General features: G+C 32.4%; 1 protein-coding gene and 1 long non-coding RNA gene across 2 annotated transcripts in view; both read right to left on the bottom strand.

Moving 5' to 3' along the window:
- LOC134691694 (uncharacterized) overlaps positions 1-17,956 on the bottom strand; it is a 32,333-nt gene extending 14,377 nt beyond the window's left edge. Inside the window, exon 1 of the mRNA XM_063552255.1 lies at positions 17,859-17,956. Within this exon, the coding sequence (XP_063408325.1) occupies positions 17,859-17,914 (56 nt within the window). The 5' untranslated portion in view covers positions 17,915-17,956. The remainder of the gene's footprint in view (positions 1-17,858) is intronic.
- LOC134691693 (uncharacterized) lies at positions 9,220-12,917 on the bottom strand. The gene is made up of 4 exons (XR_010102182.1): positions 12,847-12,917; positions 10,904-10,961; positions 10,564-10,651; positions 9,220-10,236 (listed from the first exon to the last, which is right to left on the bottom strand). It is a non-coding gene; the product is annotated as an uncharacterized LOC134691693 (long non-coding RNA).
- Positions 17,957-18,557: the final 601 nt, after the last annotated feature.

Consider the following 18,557-nt stretch of genomic DNA (forward strand, 5'->3'; position numbering starts at 1 on the left):
GAAACTTGAAGTGCTGCTGGATGATAAACGTATATTGAATAGGGACAAACATTTGCCTTGCAAAAGGCTACCGACCACCCCTCATTGATTTGTTGCAATATTTCATAACCTGCAGAGAGCCTGATACTCTCTCTACACGAGGCATCGAATAAAACGTCACACTCTGACATTTGTGGAAAATTATATACGCGCGTTTCGTCTACATAAGACTCATCAGTGACGCTCAGATCAAAATAGTTAAAAAGCCGAATAAATACAAAGTTGAAGAGCATTGAGGATCCAAAATTCCAACTTAGGAATATCAAGGTTGGTTGGTATTAGTGGAAATAATGGCATATATTTACTCAAACCAAATTCAGAAAATCTGACTGAGGTGCCGAGTAGCGAACATTTTGTAAAACTAAATGCACTTTTTTAAGTTTTGTCGAATAACTAACATGGCGATACGCTACTATGTGTTTCTCCCGAAGGAGGGAAATAATAAAGCTAAGGCTCAAATTAGGTTTTACTGAATAAAAGTTTGTATGTAAGATTTTAAGTTGATTTGGTGTGGTACATACATAATTTGTTTGGGAAGAACATTTGAGTTTTGTGTGTCTTCATGCAACAATTTTTGTATTTATTGAAGAGTGAATTATTTAAAGCAAATACATTAAACACTTAAAATAGGGGTGAACCAAACAGAATTTTGTATAGTTTGGTGTGTTCTCCGTAAAGAATCAGCCAAAAATGTACTGGTAAAAAGAAATAATGAACACAAGTACATTACTGTAACAGTGTCCATGTCTAGAGAAATGGAGTGTGTTGATAGATTTATTTTCATGTCGCATGTTTATTTGGTTTGTTTAAAAGACAACCGATAATTACAGAAAGTTTGTTGCTTTGTGAATATGCAATTACACATATTGTTGTTTGTGTCATCATTCATGGACATAAGGGTTTGAATACATGATTGGTAGTTAATTTTTGTCTCATGTCCAGTGGCAAATGTTTCATGACTATTCAGTTCATGTTCACTCTGACAGCACATTTCATTCATTTATATCGAAGTTTCAACCTTAATCAAGTATTCTTTTATAGAAAGATAATTACCGATTGTAACTCGGATTCTAATCAGTTTCTAAATGCACATTTAGTATTAATACATGTTTCACCTAAGGAATGGACAACAATAACGCCGGTTTGGACATAGTGGCTAGACATTCGTTTTTTTTTAAATTCTGCTTCAAGAATTTTTTTTTTATATTTGAAACTTTGAAAATGTTTTTCTTTTTCTGCACTTTCTATTGAGTATAGTTTTAATATGATTTGATTATTTTATATGGATAATAATAAGTTCTGATAAACTTTTCTTAAAACTCATTAACAGGTTCCTCTGCTGAATATTTCGTTGTAGGCTTGCTTCACATTTCAGACAATACAACAAACGGGTATGATGTTATAATCTAAATCTAGTAGGAAACTGATACACTAAATTTCGCAGATTGTATGTGCTAAATAACAACGGAACATAAAGAAATGCATTTGATTTAATCTGAAATGTTACGCCGGACATGCATTTTTTTACGCAAAAGTCAGTAAGATTTGCGAGTTCAATAAAATAAATGTATGGTGCCAAAATTATAGAATTATCTTTTGAAATAAGAAAAACACGTTCGGTCCTTTCTGTAGATATGTGGATGTTGGTGATTTTATTTCTTTATTGGCAAATGGTTGCTGTTCTAAAATCATATTATAACGTTATTTGAATCCGAACGCATTACCGTTTAGCTCGACAGTACTTGATTTGTCAGTCTGTTTATAGTTTTTGGATTAGTTCCAATGAAATTATATACAATACAAAAACTCTTTACCCTTTTGTGATCACTTACAACATTGGTTATTTCAATATAGAACAATGACTTCCTCACCTTCAGTATTGCTTTTGGCCTTACCTCCAAGAGCCTGCTTTAACCAGAGAATCATGATGATTACCTTTATTGTGTTTGTTCGAGAAACATCGACCGTTTAGATGCCGAGTTATATTAATGACAAGATATAGAAATTAAATTTGAGACAGAACAACAAAAAACTATAATTCGTATTTTACTGTAAAAAAAATACACGAAAGAAGGCCAATGTTGAAATTTTAGTGAGGTAGTTGCCTGGGCCCTTGTCTTCATGGTAGTTACGGTCTTTATTTTCAAGAATAGTTTCACGCTTAAGGTGTCTTATCTTTGTACTCCTACCTCAACAATTTTTCCAAGTTTATTAGGGCATTTATTGTTCAAAACATCAACTGTACAACTATATATTTTTTTTTAATAAAAATTCCTTTCTACCATAGGTTATTCGTTTATTCGTTACTGTAACAGTTGTCCACAAGACTTGAAAAATATCTTAATCGTGGAATTATGAATGTCACTTCATATGATACTGGTTGATGAAAGGCCAAATTCTTAACGAAAGACCCTGGTTGAACTGCAGAAGCTTAACTGAACATCTTTTCCAAGACAAAAGTTCATTCCAGCCTCTGTTCATGGGACCAAATTAAGTGCAGCAAACTCAATCTTTAGATGTTCGTTAATAGGTTCTTGTGAAGTATCTTGTAATTCTTGTGGGTTGAGAGACGAGCAACTTAGACAAATAAAACGTCCCGCTATTTTGACAATCGAAATGCAGATTAATGTCCTTCAGTCCATAGCATATATTATGTGATCACGGAATGTAGATGTTCTTGGTCCTTAAACTAAACAACAGTCTATCCTATTTTTACATATCAATGTCCCTCAGTCCATATCATATATTATGTAACCATGGACTGTAGATGTTCTTGGTCCTAAAACTTAACCACAGTCTATTCTATTTTTACATATCATTGTCCTTCAGTCCATACCATATGTTATGTGATCACAGACTGTAGATGTTTAGGTCCAAAATCTTAACAACAGTCTATTCTATTTTTACATATTAATGTCCCTCAGTCCATATCATATATTATGTGAGCATGGACTGTAGATGTTTTGTCCTTAAACTTAACAACAGTCTATCCTATTTTTACATATCAATGTCCCTCAGTCCATATCATATATTATGTGATCATGGACTGTAGATGTTCTTGGTCCTAAAACTTAACCACAGTCTATTCTATTTTTACATATCATTGTCATTCAGTCCATACCATATATTATGTGATCACAGACTGTAGATGTTTAGGTCCAAAATCTTAACAACAGTCTATTCTATTTTTCCATATTAATGTCCCTCAGTCCATATCATATATTATGTGACCATGGACTGTAGATGTTTTGTCCTTAAACTTAACAACAGTCTATCCTATTTTTCCATATTAATGTCCCTCAGTCCATATTATATATTATGTGACCATGGACTGTAGATGTTCTTGGTCCTAAAACTGAACAACAGTCTATCCTATTTTTACATATCAATTTCCCTCAGTCCATATCATATATTATGTGATCATGGACTGTAGATGTTCTTGGTCCTAAAACTTAACAACAGTCTATCCTATTTTTCCATATTAATGTCCCTCAGTCCATATTATATATTATGTGACCATGGACTGTAGATGTTCTTGGTCCTAAAACTGAACAACAGTCTGTCCTATTTTTACATATCAATTTCCCTCAGTCCATATCATATATTATGTGATCATGGACTGTAGATGTTCTTGGTCCTAAATCTTAACAACAGTCTATCCTATTTTTACATATTAATGTCCCTCAGTCCATATCATATATTATGTGAGCATGGACTGTAGATGTTTTGTCCTTAAACTTAACAACAGTCTATCCTATTTTTACATATCAATGTCCCTCAGTCCATATCATATATTATGTGACCATGGACTGTAGATGTTCTTGGTCCTAAAACTTAACCACAGTCTATTCTATTTTTACATATCATTGTCCTTCAGTCCATACCATATGTTATGTGATCACAGACTGTAGATGTTTAGGTCCAAAATCTTAACAACAGTCTATTCTATTTTTCCATATTAATGTCCCTCAGTCCATATCATATATTATGTGACCATGGACTGTAGATGTTTTGTCCTTAAACTTAACAACAGTCTATCCTATTTTTACATATCAATGTCCCTCAGTCCATATTATATATTATGTGACCATGGACTGTAGATGTTCTTGGTCCTAAAACTGAACAACAGTCTATCCTATTTTTACATATCAATTTCCCTCAGTCCATATCATATATTATGTGATCATGGACTGTAGATGTTCTTGGTCCTAAAACTTAACAACAGTCTATCCTATTTTTCCATATTAATGTCCCTCAGTCCATATTATATATTATGTGACCATGGACTGTAGATGTTCTTGGTCCTAAAACTGAACAACAGTCTGTCCTATTTTTACATATTAATGTCCCTCAGTCCATATCATATATTATGTGAGCATGGACTGTAGATGTTTTGTCCGAAAACTTAACAACAGTCTATCCTATTTTTACATATCAATGTCCCTCAGTCCATATCATATATTATGTGACCATGGACTGTAGATGTTCTTGGTCCTAAAACTTAACCACAGTCTATTCTATTTTTACATATCATTGTCCTTCAGTCCATACCATATGTTATGTGATCACAGACTGTAGATGTTTAGGTCCAAAATCTTAACAACAGTCTATTCTATTTTTACATATTAATGTCCCTCAGTCCATATAATATATTATGTGAGCATGGACTGTAGATGTTTTGTCCTTAAACTTAACAACAGTCTATCCTATTTTTACATATCAATGTCCCTCAGTCCATATCATATATTATGTGATCATGGACTGTAGATGTTCTTGGTCCTAAAACTTAACCACAGTCTATTCTATTTTTACATATCATTGTCCTTCAGTCCATACCATATATTATGTGATCACAGACTGTAGATGTTTAGGTCCAAAATCTTAACAACAGTCTATTCTATTTTTCCATAATATTAATGTCCCTCAGTCCATATTATATATTATGTGACCATGGACTGTAGATGTTCTTGGTCCTAAAACTGAACAACAGTCTATCCTATTTTTACATATCAATTTCCCTCAGTCCATATCATATATTATGTGATCATGGACTGTAGATGTTTTGTCCTTAAACTTAACAACAGTCTATCCTATTTTTACATATCAATGTCCCTCAGTCCATATCATATATTATGTGACCATGGACTGTAGATGTTCTTGGTCCTAAAACTTAACCACAGTCTATTCTATTTTTACATATCATTGTCCTTCAGTCCATACCATATGTTATGTGATCACAGACTGTAGATGTTTAGGTCCAAAATCTTAACAACAGTCTATTCTATTTTTCCATATTAATGTCCCTCAGTCCATATTATATATTATGTGACCATGGACTGTAGATGTTCTTGGTCCTAAAACTGAACAACAGTCTATCCTATTTTTACATATCAATTTCCCTCAGTCCATATCATATATTATGTGATCATGGACTGTAGATGTTCTTGGTCCTAAAACTTAACAACAGTCTATCCTATTTTTCCATATTAATGTCCCTCAGTCCATATTATATATTATGTGACCATGGACTGTAGATGTTCTTGGTCCTAAAACTGAACAACAGTCTGTCCTATTTTTACATATTAATGTCCCTTAGTCCATATCATATATTATGTGAGCATGGACTGTAGATGTTTTGTCCGAAAACTTAACAACAGTCTATCCTATTTTTACATATCAATGTCCCTCAGTCCATATCATATATTATGTGACCATGGACTGTAGATGTTCTTGGTCCTAAAACTTAACCACAGTCTATTCTATTTTTACATATCATTGTCCTTCAGTCCATACCATATGTTATGTGATCACAGACTGTAGATGTTTAGGTCCAAAATCTTAACAACAGTCTATTCTATTTTTACATATTAATGTCCCTCAGTCCATATAATATATTATGTGAGCATGGACTGTAGATGTTTTGTCCTTAAACTTAACAACAGTCTATCCTATTTTTACATATCAATGTCCCTCAGTCCATATCATATATTATGTGATCATGGACTGTAGATGTTCTTGGTCCTAAAACTTAACCACAGTCTATTCTATTTTTACATATCATTGTCCTTCAGTCCATACCATATATTATGTGATCACAGACTGTAGATGTTTAGGTCCAAAATCTTAACAACAGTCTATTCTATTTTTCCATAATATTAATGTCCCTCAGTCCATATTATATATTATGTGACCATGGACTGTAGATGTTCTTGGTCCTAAAACTGAACAACAGTCTATCCTATTTTTACATATCAATTTCCCTCAGTCCATATCATATATTATGTGATCATGGACTGTAGATGTTCTTGGTCCTAAATCTTAACAACAGTCTATCCTATTTTTACATATTAATGTCCCTCAGTCCATATCATATATTATGTGAGCATGGACTGTAGATGTTTTGTCCTTAAACTTAACAACAGTCTATCCTATTTTTACATATCAATGTCCCTCAGTCCATATCATATATTATGTGACCATGGACTGTAGATGTTCTTGGTCCTAAAACTTAACCACAGTCTATTCTATTTTTACATATCATTGTCCTTCAGTCCATACCATATGTTATGTGATCACAGACTGTAGATGTTTAGGTCCAAAATCTTAACAACAGTCTATTCTATTTTTACATATTAATGTCCCTCAGTCCATATAATATATTATGTGAGCATGGACTGTAGATGTTTTGTCCTTAAACTTAACAACAGTCTATCCTATTTTTACATATCAATGTCCCTCAGTCCATATCATATATTATGTGATCATGGACTGTAGATGTTCTTGGTCCTAAAACTTAACCACAGTCTATTCTATTTTTACATATCATTGTCCTTCAGTCCATACCATATATTATGTGATCACAGACTGTAGATGTTTAGGTCCAAAATCTTAACAACAGTCTATTCTATTTTTCCATATTAATGTCCCTCAGTCCATATTATATATTATGTGACCATGGACTGTAGATGTTCTTGGTCCTAAAACTGAACAACAGTCTATCCTATTTTTACATATCAATTTCCCTCAGTCCATATCATATATTATGTGATCATGGACTGTAGATGTTCTTGGTCCTAAATCTTAACAACAGTCTATCCTATTTTTACATATTAATGTCCCTCAGTCCATATCATATATTATGTGAGCATGGACTGTAGATGTTTTGTCCTTAAACTTAACAACAGTCTATCCTATTTTTACATATCAATGTCCCTCAGTCCATATCATATATTATGTGACCATGGACTGTAGATGTTCTTGGTCCTAAAACTTAACCACAGTCTATTCTATTTTTACATATCATTGTCCTTCAGTCCATACCATATGTTATGTGATCACAGACTGTAGATGTTTAGGTCCAAAATCTTAACAACAGTCTATTCTATTTTTACATATTAATGTCCCTCAGTCCATATAATATATTATGTGAGCATGGACTGTAGATGTTTTGTCCTTAAACTTAACAACAGTCTATCCTATTTTTACATATCAATGTCCCTCAGTCCATATCATATATTATGTGATCATGGACTGTAGATGTTCTTGGTCCTAAAACTTAACCACAGTCTATTCTATTTTTACATATCATTGTCCTTCAGTCCATACCATATATTATGTGATCACAGACTGTAGATGTTTAGGTCCAAAATCTTAACAACAGTCTATTCTATTTTTCCATATTAATGTCCCTCAGTCCATATTATATATTATGTGACCATGGACTGTAGATGTTCTTGGTCCTAAAACTGAACAACAGTCTATCCTATTTTTACATATCAATTTCCCTCAGTCCATATCATATATTATGTGATCATGGACTGTAGATGTTCTTGGTCCTAAATCTTAACAACAGTCTATCCTATTTTTACATATTAATGTCCCTCAGTCCATATCATATATTATGTGAGCATGGACTGTAGATGTTTTGTCCTTAAACTTAACAACAGTCTATCCTATTTTTACATATCAATGTCCCTCAGTCCATATCATATATTATGTGACCATGGACTGTAGATGTTCTTGGTCCTAAAACTTAACCACAGTCTATCCTATTTTTACATATTAATGTCCCTCAGTCCATATTATATATTATGTGACCATGGACTGTAGATGTTTTGTCCTTAAACTTAACAACAGTCTATCCTATTTTTACATATTAATGTCCCTCAGTCCATATCATATATTATGTGACCATGGACTGTAGATGTTCTTGGTCCTAAAACTTAACCACAGTCTATCCTATTTTTACATATTAATGTCCCTCAGTCCATATCATATATTATGTGAGCATGGACTGTAGATGTTTTGTCCTTAAACTTAACAACAGTCTATCCTATTTTTACATATCAATGTCCCTCAGTCCATATCATATATTATGTGATCATGGACTGTAGATGTTCTTGGTCCTAAAACTTAACCACAGTCTATCTTATTTTTACATATTTATGTCCCTCAGTCCATATCATATATTATGTGACCATGGACTGTAGATGTTCTTGGTCCTAAAACTTAACCACAGTCTATTCTATTTTTACATATCATTGTCCTTCAGTCCATACCATATGTTATGTGATCACAGACTGTAGATGTTTAGGTCCAAAATCTTAACAACAGTCTATTCTATTTTTACATATTAATGTCCCTCAGTCCATATAATATATTATGTGAGCATGGACTGTAGATGTTTTGTCCGAAAACTTAACAACAGTCTATCCTATTTTTACATATCAATGTCCCTCAGTCCATATCATATATTATGTGATCATGGACTGTAGATGTTCTTGGTCCTAAAACTTAACCACAGTCTATTCTATTTTTACATATCATTGTCCTTCAGTCCATACCATATATTATGTGATCACAGACTGTAGATGTTTAGGTCCAAAATCTTAACAACAGTCTATTCTATTTTTCCATATTAATGTCCCTCAGTCCATATAATATATTATGTGACCATGGACTGTAGATGTTCTTGGTCCTAAAACTTAACAACAGTCTATTCTATTTTTACATATCATTGTCCTTCAGTCCATACCATATATAATGTGATCATGGACTGTAGATGTTCTAGGTCCTTTAACTTAACAACAGTCTATCTTATCTTTACATATCACTGACCAAGGAAAGTAGATGTTCTAGGTACTATATTAAGGACTGGTGATGTTTGTACAGAAATGTTGAGACAGATTATGATTTTTAAGTTCTTTTAATAATTTTCACAATTAACAAATGTTACAAAATTGTACTAAATAATTTCTGAATGTGTTTTTTTTTGGTCAAAATATGAATACATTATAAATGTCATTCTTCACATATGCAAAATTGTCAGACACAATATATACACATCATAAAAAAATCAAGAAATAGACAAAGGGAATATATCTATTTTGGTAATGGTCAGAAACACCTTGAAAACACCTCTACTTCTAAATTTTGAATCTATACCAAATTATAAAGAAACAATCAGACTAGCCATTAGGAAATTGAAACAATGAATTGGAAACTTGTTTTCGAAATTTGAAAGATGAAAAAGGATTGTTACTTTGTTAACATATCTATAATTCATGATTTCAAATATTTTTTAACAAAATCTTCCATTGTTTTACAAGGTTCCTAAATTTAAAATCTATTCAGTTTTACTGAAAATCTCATTCATAATACAGAGTTTATATATTTGATAACATTTTCACTAGTTTTACTTCAGAAATATTTCATAACAGCAATACATGATTGGAAGCAAATTAATACAGCTAAAAATGTTGCATAAAGGACTATAACTCAATTTGCAGTTCTCCATCAGTTTTGGAAATTATTGCATTGTTTTATATCTCTTATTTTATCCATAATTTTCTCTCCTTAGCAAATTGTTATTGTTCTTTGCTTAACATTTCAACTTTTTTCAAATCAAATTTTTTTTTTAATGTTCAAGACCAAGATCATTTTAAACTCTTGATTTATATCAAAATTCTGACAAATCAGGTCTCACATTTTCAATAAGTTATCACAAAATATTATAAAATGTTATTTCAAGGGCATATCCCTTATCATGAATAAATTGTTCATATGTTTATCTGTTTATTGATATGCAGCTGTTGAAAGAGCACTGATGGTACATTGTAATATAGCTGCTCTGAGCTTTTGTCCCTTTACTTTATAACAGTGAAATATCATCTATCTTTGTAAGACCTTCACTGGATACTGAAAAAGAAATGAAATGATTATTGAGTAATAATTCAATACCAAATGCTCATTTAAATTAATAGAGAGATATAGTATGAATAAAAAACTATCATTTATGATCATACCTGAGGGCGTATATACTCTTATTGCTATACTCAAAATTTAAGATATCAAAATAATGAGATTCGTAATTGACTCCATTAAAAATTACAAAAGCAGTAGAACTTAAATGCAGTTTGACATATAACATAATTTTTCAATTCTTAAATGGTCTATTTGTAAACAAATCATTATTCAAACAACTTTAAGTGTGTTTTTTTTTAAGTACACAAGTTAAAAACTAACCTTTAAATCTTATTTGGTTGCCCTTTAAGTACATACATATAAAACTTGGCTGTTCTTCTTCTCTGAACAGACTCATCCAAGTCCTAGCCTATAAATAAATTATACGAAAACTATAACTCATACAGTAAAAAAAAATAAGAAAATAATAGGCATATGGTTCAGTGGTATGGTTATTCATTTGTTTAATATGTTTGAGCTTTTGATTTATTCAGTAACTGATAATCAAGCTTCAGACTTCAATTAAACTAATTGAAAGATTGTATTTGCATCAGCTTTTCAGCTATTATATGCAGCAGGTAAAATTTTTCTTGTGATATTAAATAAAAAAAGAATAGCTTACACTTTTCACTATAACATTGACGTTTTCTTCTCTTGATTAGAGCATCTTTTCTGACTTTCTGCAATATATATATTATTATATGATTAAAATATTGTTCTTTAAACACCATAAAACAATAAAACTATAATTACTTGAGCAAAAATGTGGTTGAATATTTAGGGAATCACTGAAGCATGACTGGAGAGGGCCCCCTTAGGTCAGTCAGAGCCCCCCCCTTTTAGGATAAGTTCGGGATCTGCCACTTGAGGCTCAACTGTCTCATCATTAGACTCCTCTTTCTCCTTTAGATATTGGTCAATTTAATGTATACTTTTCTTCTGAATACATGTTTATTAAAAATAAAATAGAATTATTAATTCTAAAAAAAATATTTCATTTTTAATGCCAAAAAAAGGCATTTTTGTTAAAGGGAAGATAATTTGGAGTTTTTTCAATGATAACTATGGCACGCCGTTATTATATTTATTCAATTTCGAGATATCTTATTCAGTTAAATAAGTTATCTTATAAACTAATTGAGATATCTTAATAACAAAATGAGATATCTTATATATTAATTGAGATATTTGATTTATTAAATAAGATATCTTATTAAAATGTTTATAAAGATATCTTATTTGAAATATAAGATATCTCTATTAATTTATAAAATATCTTATTAACTATATAAGATATCTTTTATATAGTTAACAATAGTGATATCTTATCTACTTAATAAGATATCTCCATAAGTTAATAAGATATATCTATTAGTTCATAAGATATCTCTATTAATTAATAAGATATATCTATTAGTTTATAAGATATCTCTATTAATTTATACATGTAAGATATCTTATAAAGTATGTATTTAAAAGATATCTTTATAAAGAAGTAAGATATCTTATATACTTTATAAGATATCTTATTAATTAATAGAGATATCTTATTAACTTATATAGATATCTTATAAACTAATAGAGATATCTTATTTACTTTCAAATTAAATAAGATATCTTATAAAAATTAAACATATCTTAATACTTAATAAGATATCTTGTTAAATAAATAAAATATCTTCAAATTTGAATAAATATAAAAACGGCGTGCCATAGATAACTAGGTTTTGACTCTTGCTGTAACCGGATATTTTTAAACGTTATTTATAAAATTTGGGATCAACTAGCAATTTAACACATATCAAAAGTGGTTCATGTGTGCGTAAAATGAATTCAATAGATAATAATAATAATAATGATCTTACTACATTTTACTGCATGTGTCGGTAAAAAAAAAGATTTATAACAATACACTTTCCAGAAAACAGAACCAATAAAATTTTGAGCCGATCATTTTTATTACAAAACAAATAAAATATGACATTACAATGCGCAATTTGTATTTCATAGTATAGGATAATTAAAATAAAATTTGGGCGTGAACAGACTTTGGGTTCGAATGTAGGATGCAAGGGGCAGATCAAGCCATTTAAAAAGGGGGGTTCCAACTACATGTCCCGATTTAAATGCATTAATCGTCCCAAAAAAGGGGAAGTCCAACCCCAGAACCCCCATCCTGGATCCGCACTGGATGCAAACATGAAAGGGGCGAATGCAGGGGAAAAAGGGGGGTTTCCAACCCATGACAAAAAGGTGAGGGGGGGGGGTCCAACTATATGTCCCCATTCAAATGCATAGATCGTCTCAAAAAGGGGGTTTCCAACCCCTGGAACCCTCCTTTCCCCTTGATCCTCCACTGGAACGTGAATGGGCGAACATTCCTCCGATATCAAAAGAACAGCTAAATTATGAGCTGGGAGAGTGAAGTGAAGTCCTTGTGCACTGCCATTCGGGATTAATTAATGGATATGTGCCAGAAACATATTTACAAAGACAATCCTCCCTTTTTGTCATTGTAGTAGATACATATTCGTGCATATTTATATATCTATCTACATAACCTACCTGTTCATAAATACTAATGAATAGATGTGTATAGTAACTTCGTATCTATATAGTTGTTCTATTTATTAACCATGTTAACCTTAGTTCTTTTGTATTTTCTTTTTTGAAGAGTACATTATTGCAACAGCACATTTCATTGGTTAAAATTAATGTGACGTTGCAGTCCTTCAGTTCAGTCCAACCACTTTTTATGCGTATACTAATAACTCTATTTTTGGAGAAAAACGACAAAAAAGGGGTCCGAATATGAATCCGTCATCGGACTAACTTTTAGTCATAGATTAGATTTCCGGTTTGAAAGATGCACAAATACAACCAATCATATGAAAGATAACTAAATTATGAAAAATAAATAAGCCAATCAGAGCGTTCTTCATAGCATGGGGCTAAGATCGCATGAACCATAACTATTATACCTCCTTTTAGAGGACAATAATTATTTTTCGCGTTTATCTATATGTAAACTACGATAATGATACTTTAATATTATATGTTGAGACTCTCTGTATTTTGTCTACTGTTTTCTTTGAAATGTTTACTATACCAGTTGTATATATATATTTATGTATTAAAATAAGAAAAATAATTGACACAAGTACAACCAATCGTATGATGGATAACAAAAATGGAGAGAAAAAAATAAGCCATTCAGAGCGTTCTCCATATCATGGTGTTTAGATCGCAATAATCACAACTATTATACCTCCTTAGAGAGGACAATTACTTTTCGCGTTTATCTACATGTAAACTACGATTATACTACTTCAATATATAGAGACTATCTGCATTCTGTCAAGGACTTTTTATGTTAGTATAGAATGTCGGCCCCGATTCTGTCTACTGTTTTCTTTGAAATGTTTACTACTTAAGGGGTCATACCACTTGCATATATATTAAAATAAGTAAAACATGCTTAACTTCATCTAAAACTACCTCGACCAAAAACTTTAACCTGAAGCGGGACAGACATGGACGGACGGACGGACGAGCGAACGGACGGACGGACAGCCTAGCCTGAAAACATAATGCCCATAAATGGGGCATACAAATTTATTGTTGAAAGGGAAAATAGTGATTTGGCAAAAATGAAAGTAAGGTAGAGATTAAAAGTAGACGAGCATTTTTCGGGGCGTTGGGATCGTGTGTTTTTAAGCTCGGGATTTGGGGATTGATCCTTACTGGATCCGGGAATATATTTTTCGATTTCGTGATTTCGGGATATGCATTTCTTTTAATTCTGCATCTCTGGATTTTATGGTTTTAAGTGCGGGATTTCGGGATCAGGACCCCTCCGACCCGCCTCAAGTTAGCCTTAGTCATTTATACATGATGCATATCCTACCATTGACATCTTAATGAAGCTCTCAAAAGAAAGAAAAAAACACTGACGGATTGTCCTAGAAGCATATTTTATTAGACTAATAATGGTCTATATATAAGCAGTTAGATTTTTTCATGTTTGAAACGGTGCAAATTGTTATTTTTTTTTACTTTTACCAAAAGCAGCATTGTAGCAAAGGAGGAGAATAATGGTGGTCTGAGGCCAGACACACGAAAATATTTGAATTTAACAGATAGGAAACAAATATCGGACTTTTAAACAAGGGAGAAGGCTGTCGATACCTTTTATGAAATTTCCCATACATACTATCTTTTAAAAAAAAATCATCCTACAACAGTCCACAAGCTGTAAATATATACCCGCGATTTCGCGGGTGTGTTCTAGTATTATTTATAATAAGAGAGAATTTATCATTACAAACTAGAGGCTCTAAAGAGCCGGTGTCGCTCACCTTGGTCTATGTGAACAAAAGAAGCGAGGATGCATGACAAAATTGTGTTTTGGTGGTGGTGATATGTTTGTTCATCTTACTTTACTGAACATTCTTACTGCTTACAATTATCACTATCTATAATGACCTTGGCCCAGTAGTTTCTGTGGAAAATGTTACCGGTAGTAAAAATTTACAAATTTTATGAAAATTGTTTAAAATTGACTATAAAGGACAATAACTCCTTAGGGGGTCAATTGATCATTTTGGTCATTTGACTTATTTGTAAATCTTACTTTGCTGAACATTAATGCTGTTTACAGTTTATCTCTATCTATAATAATATTCAAGATAATAACCAAAAACAGCAAAATTTCCTTAAAATTACCAATTCAGGAACAGCAACCCAACAACGGGTTCTCTGATTCATCTGAAAATTTCAGGGCAGATAGATCTTGACCTGACAAACAATTTTATTCCATGTCAGATTTGCTCTAAATGCTTTGGTTTATGAGTTATAAGCCAAAAGCTGCATTTCACCCCTATGTTCTATTTTTAGCCCTGGCGGCCATCTTGGTTGGTTTGGCGGATCACGCCACACATTTTCTAGACTAGATACCCCAAAGATGATTGTGGCCAAGTTTGGATTAATTTGGCCCAGCAGTTTCAGAGGAGAAGATTTTTGTAAAAGATATTTAAAATTTACGAAAAAGGGTAAAACATTGACTTCAAAGGGCAATAACTCCTAAAGGGGTCAACTGACCATTTTGGTCATGTTGACTTATTTGTAAATCTTACTTTGCTGAACATTAATGTTGTTTACAGTTTAACTCTATCTATAATAATATTCAAGATAAACAAAAACAGCAAAATTTCCTTAAAATTACCAATTCAGGGGCAGCAAGCAACCCAACAGCAGGTTCCCTGATTCATCTGAAAATTTCAGGGCAGATAGATCTAGACCTCATAAACAATTTTACTCCATGTCAGATTTGCTCTAAATGCTTTGGTTTTTGAGTTATAAGCCAAAAACTGCATTTTACCCCTATGTTCTATTTTTAGCCACACATTTTCTAGACTAGATACCCCAAAGATGATTGTGGCCAAGTTTGGATTAATTTGGCTCAGCAGTTTCAGAGGAGAAGATTTTTGTAAAAAATATATAAAATTTACGAAAAATGGTTAAAAACTGACTTTAAAGGGCAATAACTCCTAAAGGGGTCAACTGACCATTTTGGTCATGTTGACTTATTTGAAAATCTTACTTTGCTTAACATTATTGCTGTTTACTGTTTATCTCTATCTATAATAATATTCAAGATAATAACCAAAAACAGCAAAATTTCCATGAAATTACCAATTCAGGAACAGCAACCCAACAACAGTTGTCCGATTAATCTGAAAAATTCAGGGCAGATAGATCTTGACCTGATAAACAATTTTATCCCACGTCAGATTTGCTCTAAATGCTTTGGTTTTTGAGTTATAAGCCAAAAGCTGCATTTTACCCCTATGTTCTATTTTTAGCCATGGCGGCCATCTTGGTTGGTTTTGCGGGTCACGCCACACATTTTTAAAACTAGATACCCCAATGATGAGTGTGGCTAAGTTTGGTTTAATTTGGCCCAGTAGTTTCAGAGAAAAAGATTTTTGTAAAAGATATATAAAATTTACGAAAAATGGTTAAAAATTTACTTTAAAGGGCAATAACTCCTAAAGGGGTCAACTGACCATTTTGGTCATGTTGACTTATTTGTAAATCTTACTTTGCTGAACATTATTGCTGTTTACAGTTTAACTCTATCTATAATAATATTTAAGATAATAACCAAAAACAGCAAAATTTCCCTAAAATTACCAATTCAGGGGCAGCAACCCAGCAACAGGTTGTCCGATTCATCTACAAATTTCAGGGCAGATAGATCTTGACTTGATAAACAATTTTATCCCACGTCAGATATGCTCTAAATGCTTTGGTTTTTGAGTTATTAGCCAAAATAATGCATTTTACCCCTATGTTCTATTTTTAGCCATGGCGGCCATCTTGGTTGGTTTTGCAGGTCACGCTACACATTTTTAAAAAAAGATACCCCAATGATGATTGTAGCCAAGTTTGGTTTAATTTGGCCCAGTAGTTTCATAGGGGAAGACGGACGCCAAGTGATGAGAAAAGCTCACTTGGCCCGAAGGGCCAGGTGAGCTAAAAATCAACTTTATTCCAAGTAGTCACTGAAACATGAAAATGAAGTCAAGGACATTGGACATGTGATTAACGGAAACTTCGTAACATGAGGCATCCATTAACAAAGTATGCAGCATCCAGGTCTTCCACCTTCTGAAATATAAAGCTTTTAAGAAGTGAGCTAACATCGCCGTCGCCGGATCACTTTCCCTTTGTCGAGCTTTCTGCGATTAAAGTCGCAGGCTCGAATAAACTACAAATAATCATTATAACAACACAATACGACCAGCATGGCAAATCATTCAAGTTGACAGGACAGTACTAAATAAGTGATTTTAGAAACAAAACGAAGAATTTTCCTACTCATTCTAACCCTTGGTTTTTTTTTTTATAGAATCTAGGCTGTATTAAATTTAAACATCAAATCAGTTCACTCAATATGTTAAAGTTGACGTGTATCGTACTTAACTTGTTTGACAACATTCTCATAGTTTTCGTTGCATTGTGATTTAGTATTGCAACCCGTTTTCAGAAGAACATGCAAAAACAACCCAAATTTAAATCAATTTCCTTTGACAATGCCGTCATTTATAATAGATTTAGTGTGCTAAAACCAGAATCAACGCAGCCTAGCTAGGCATATCAGAAATATATATGCATTCATCTCAATCGAAGTACATACGGTTACCTATAGTTGCTTACGTTCACATCAATTGAACTTTGGTGGATAGTGGTCAAATTGACAATCATACCACATCTCCTTATGTTATTTTGTTATACGTTTATTATAAGAAGGGGGGGGGGGGCAATACGATTACCTTTTTGTGTTAACCTGTTATGGCCATTTTCAAGGTGTTGTTAACTGTTATCCAAGATCAATTAAACTTGTTAACTATTTTCAACCCACTTTGTTAACTGTTATTAGCATTTTTGCATTTTTTGTTAACTGTTTTTGCCAAAATCGAGGTGTTGTTTACATGTAAATGCACCCCCTATTGCCACCCCCTTTATAACAGAACATTAAACAACCCGAGGTATAACAATACACATATACTTACTCCGGTTCAGATTCTGATTTCCCATAAAAATATATGTCCAGTTCAGTTAATGTCATCTATATATATATACCTATACCAAATGGGTTCTTCAATTATTTACACGTATATGCACTTCTATGCTATTTTTGTAGTGTTAAGAAAACATTTAAGAAAAGAATGCCAAATTGAATGAATTATCAATTATCTTTTTCAAATGATCCGTAGCATGGTAAATAAAAAGTGTACATTAATAACTTTAAATGTTAGCTCAACTGGATAGTCAAAAATACGATTTCAATATACGATATTGTACTAGTCTTGTAAATTTCAACTTTAGCATTGTTCATTTAAAGAAGTAAAGGTAATACATTAACTCTCAAATGACATGTGGCGATTCCAGAAATTTTCATAAGTGGGGACCCACTGGCTGCTTAAGAAGGGGCCCGATCTCGTCACTCCTCAGTGGTTCACTATATATGCAACCAAAAAGGGGTGGGCGCCTCCCCCCTCAAGTCTGTCACATAGCTAAGAAACAGTACTAAGCCAACATAAAACGGATTGTTCTTCTTCTTTTGCTTATTATACTGCTTTGGCGATGTATAAAGCCAAATTTCTTCAAAACTTATCTTCAACCACACAACAGAATATCATGAAACTTAGTAAATAATAGGGACATACTATATAGATGTGCATATCTATAAGAACTAAGGATACATTTTG

This window comes from Mytilus trossulus, chromosome 11 (genome assembly GCF_036588685.1).
Source record: "Mytilus trossulus isolate FHL-02 chromosome 11, PNRI_Mtr1.1.1.hap1, whole genome shotgun sequence".
Taxonomy (NCBI): domain Eukaryota; kingdom Metazoa; phylum Mollusca; class Bivalvia; order Mytilida; family Mytilidae; genus Mytilus; species Mytilus trossulus.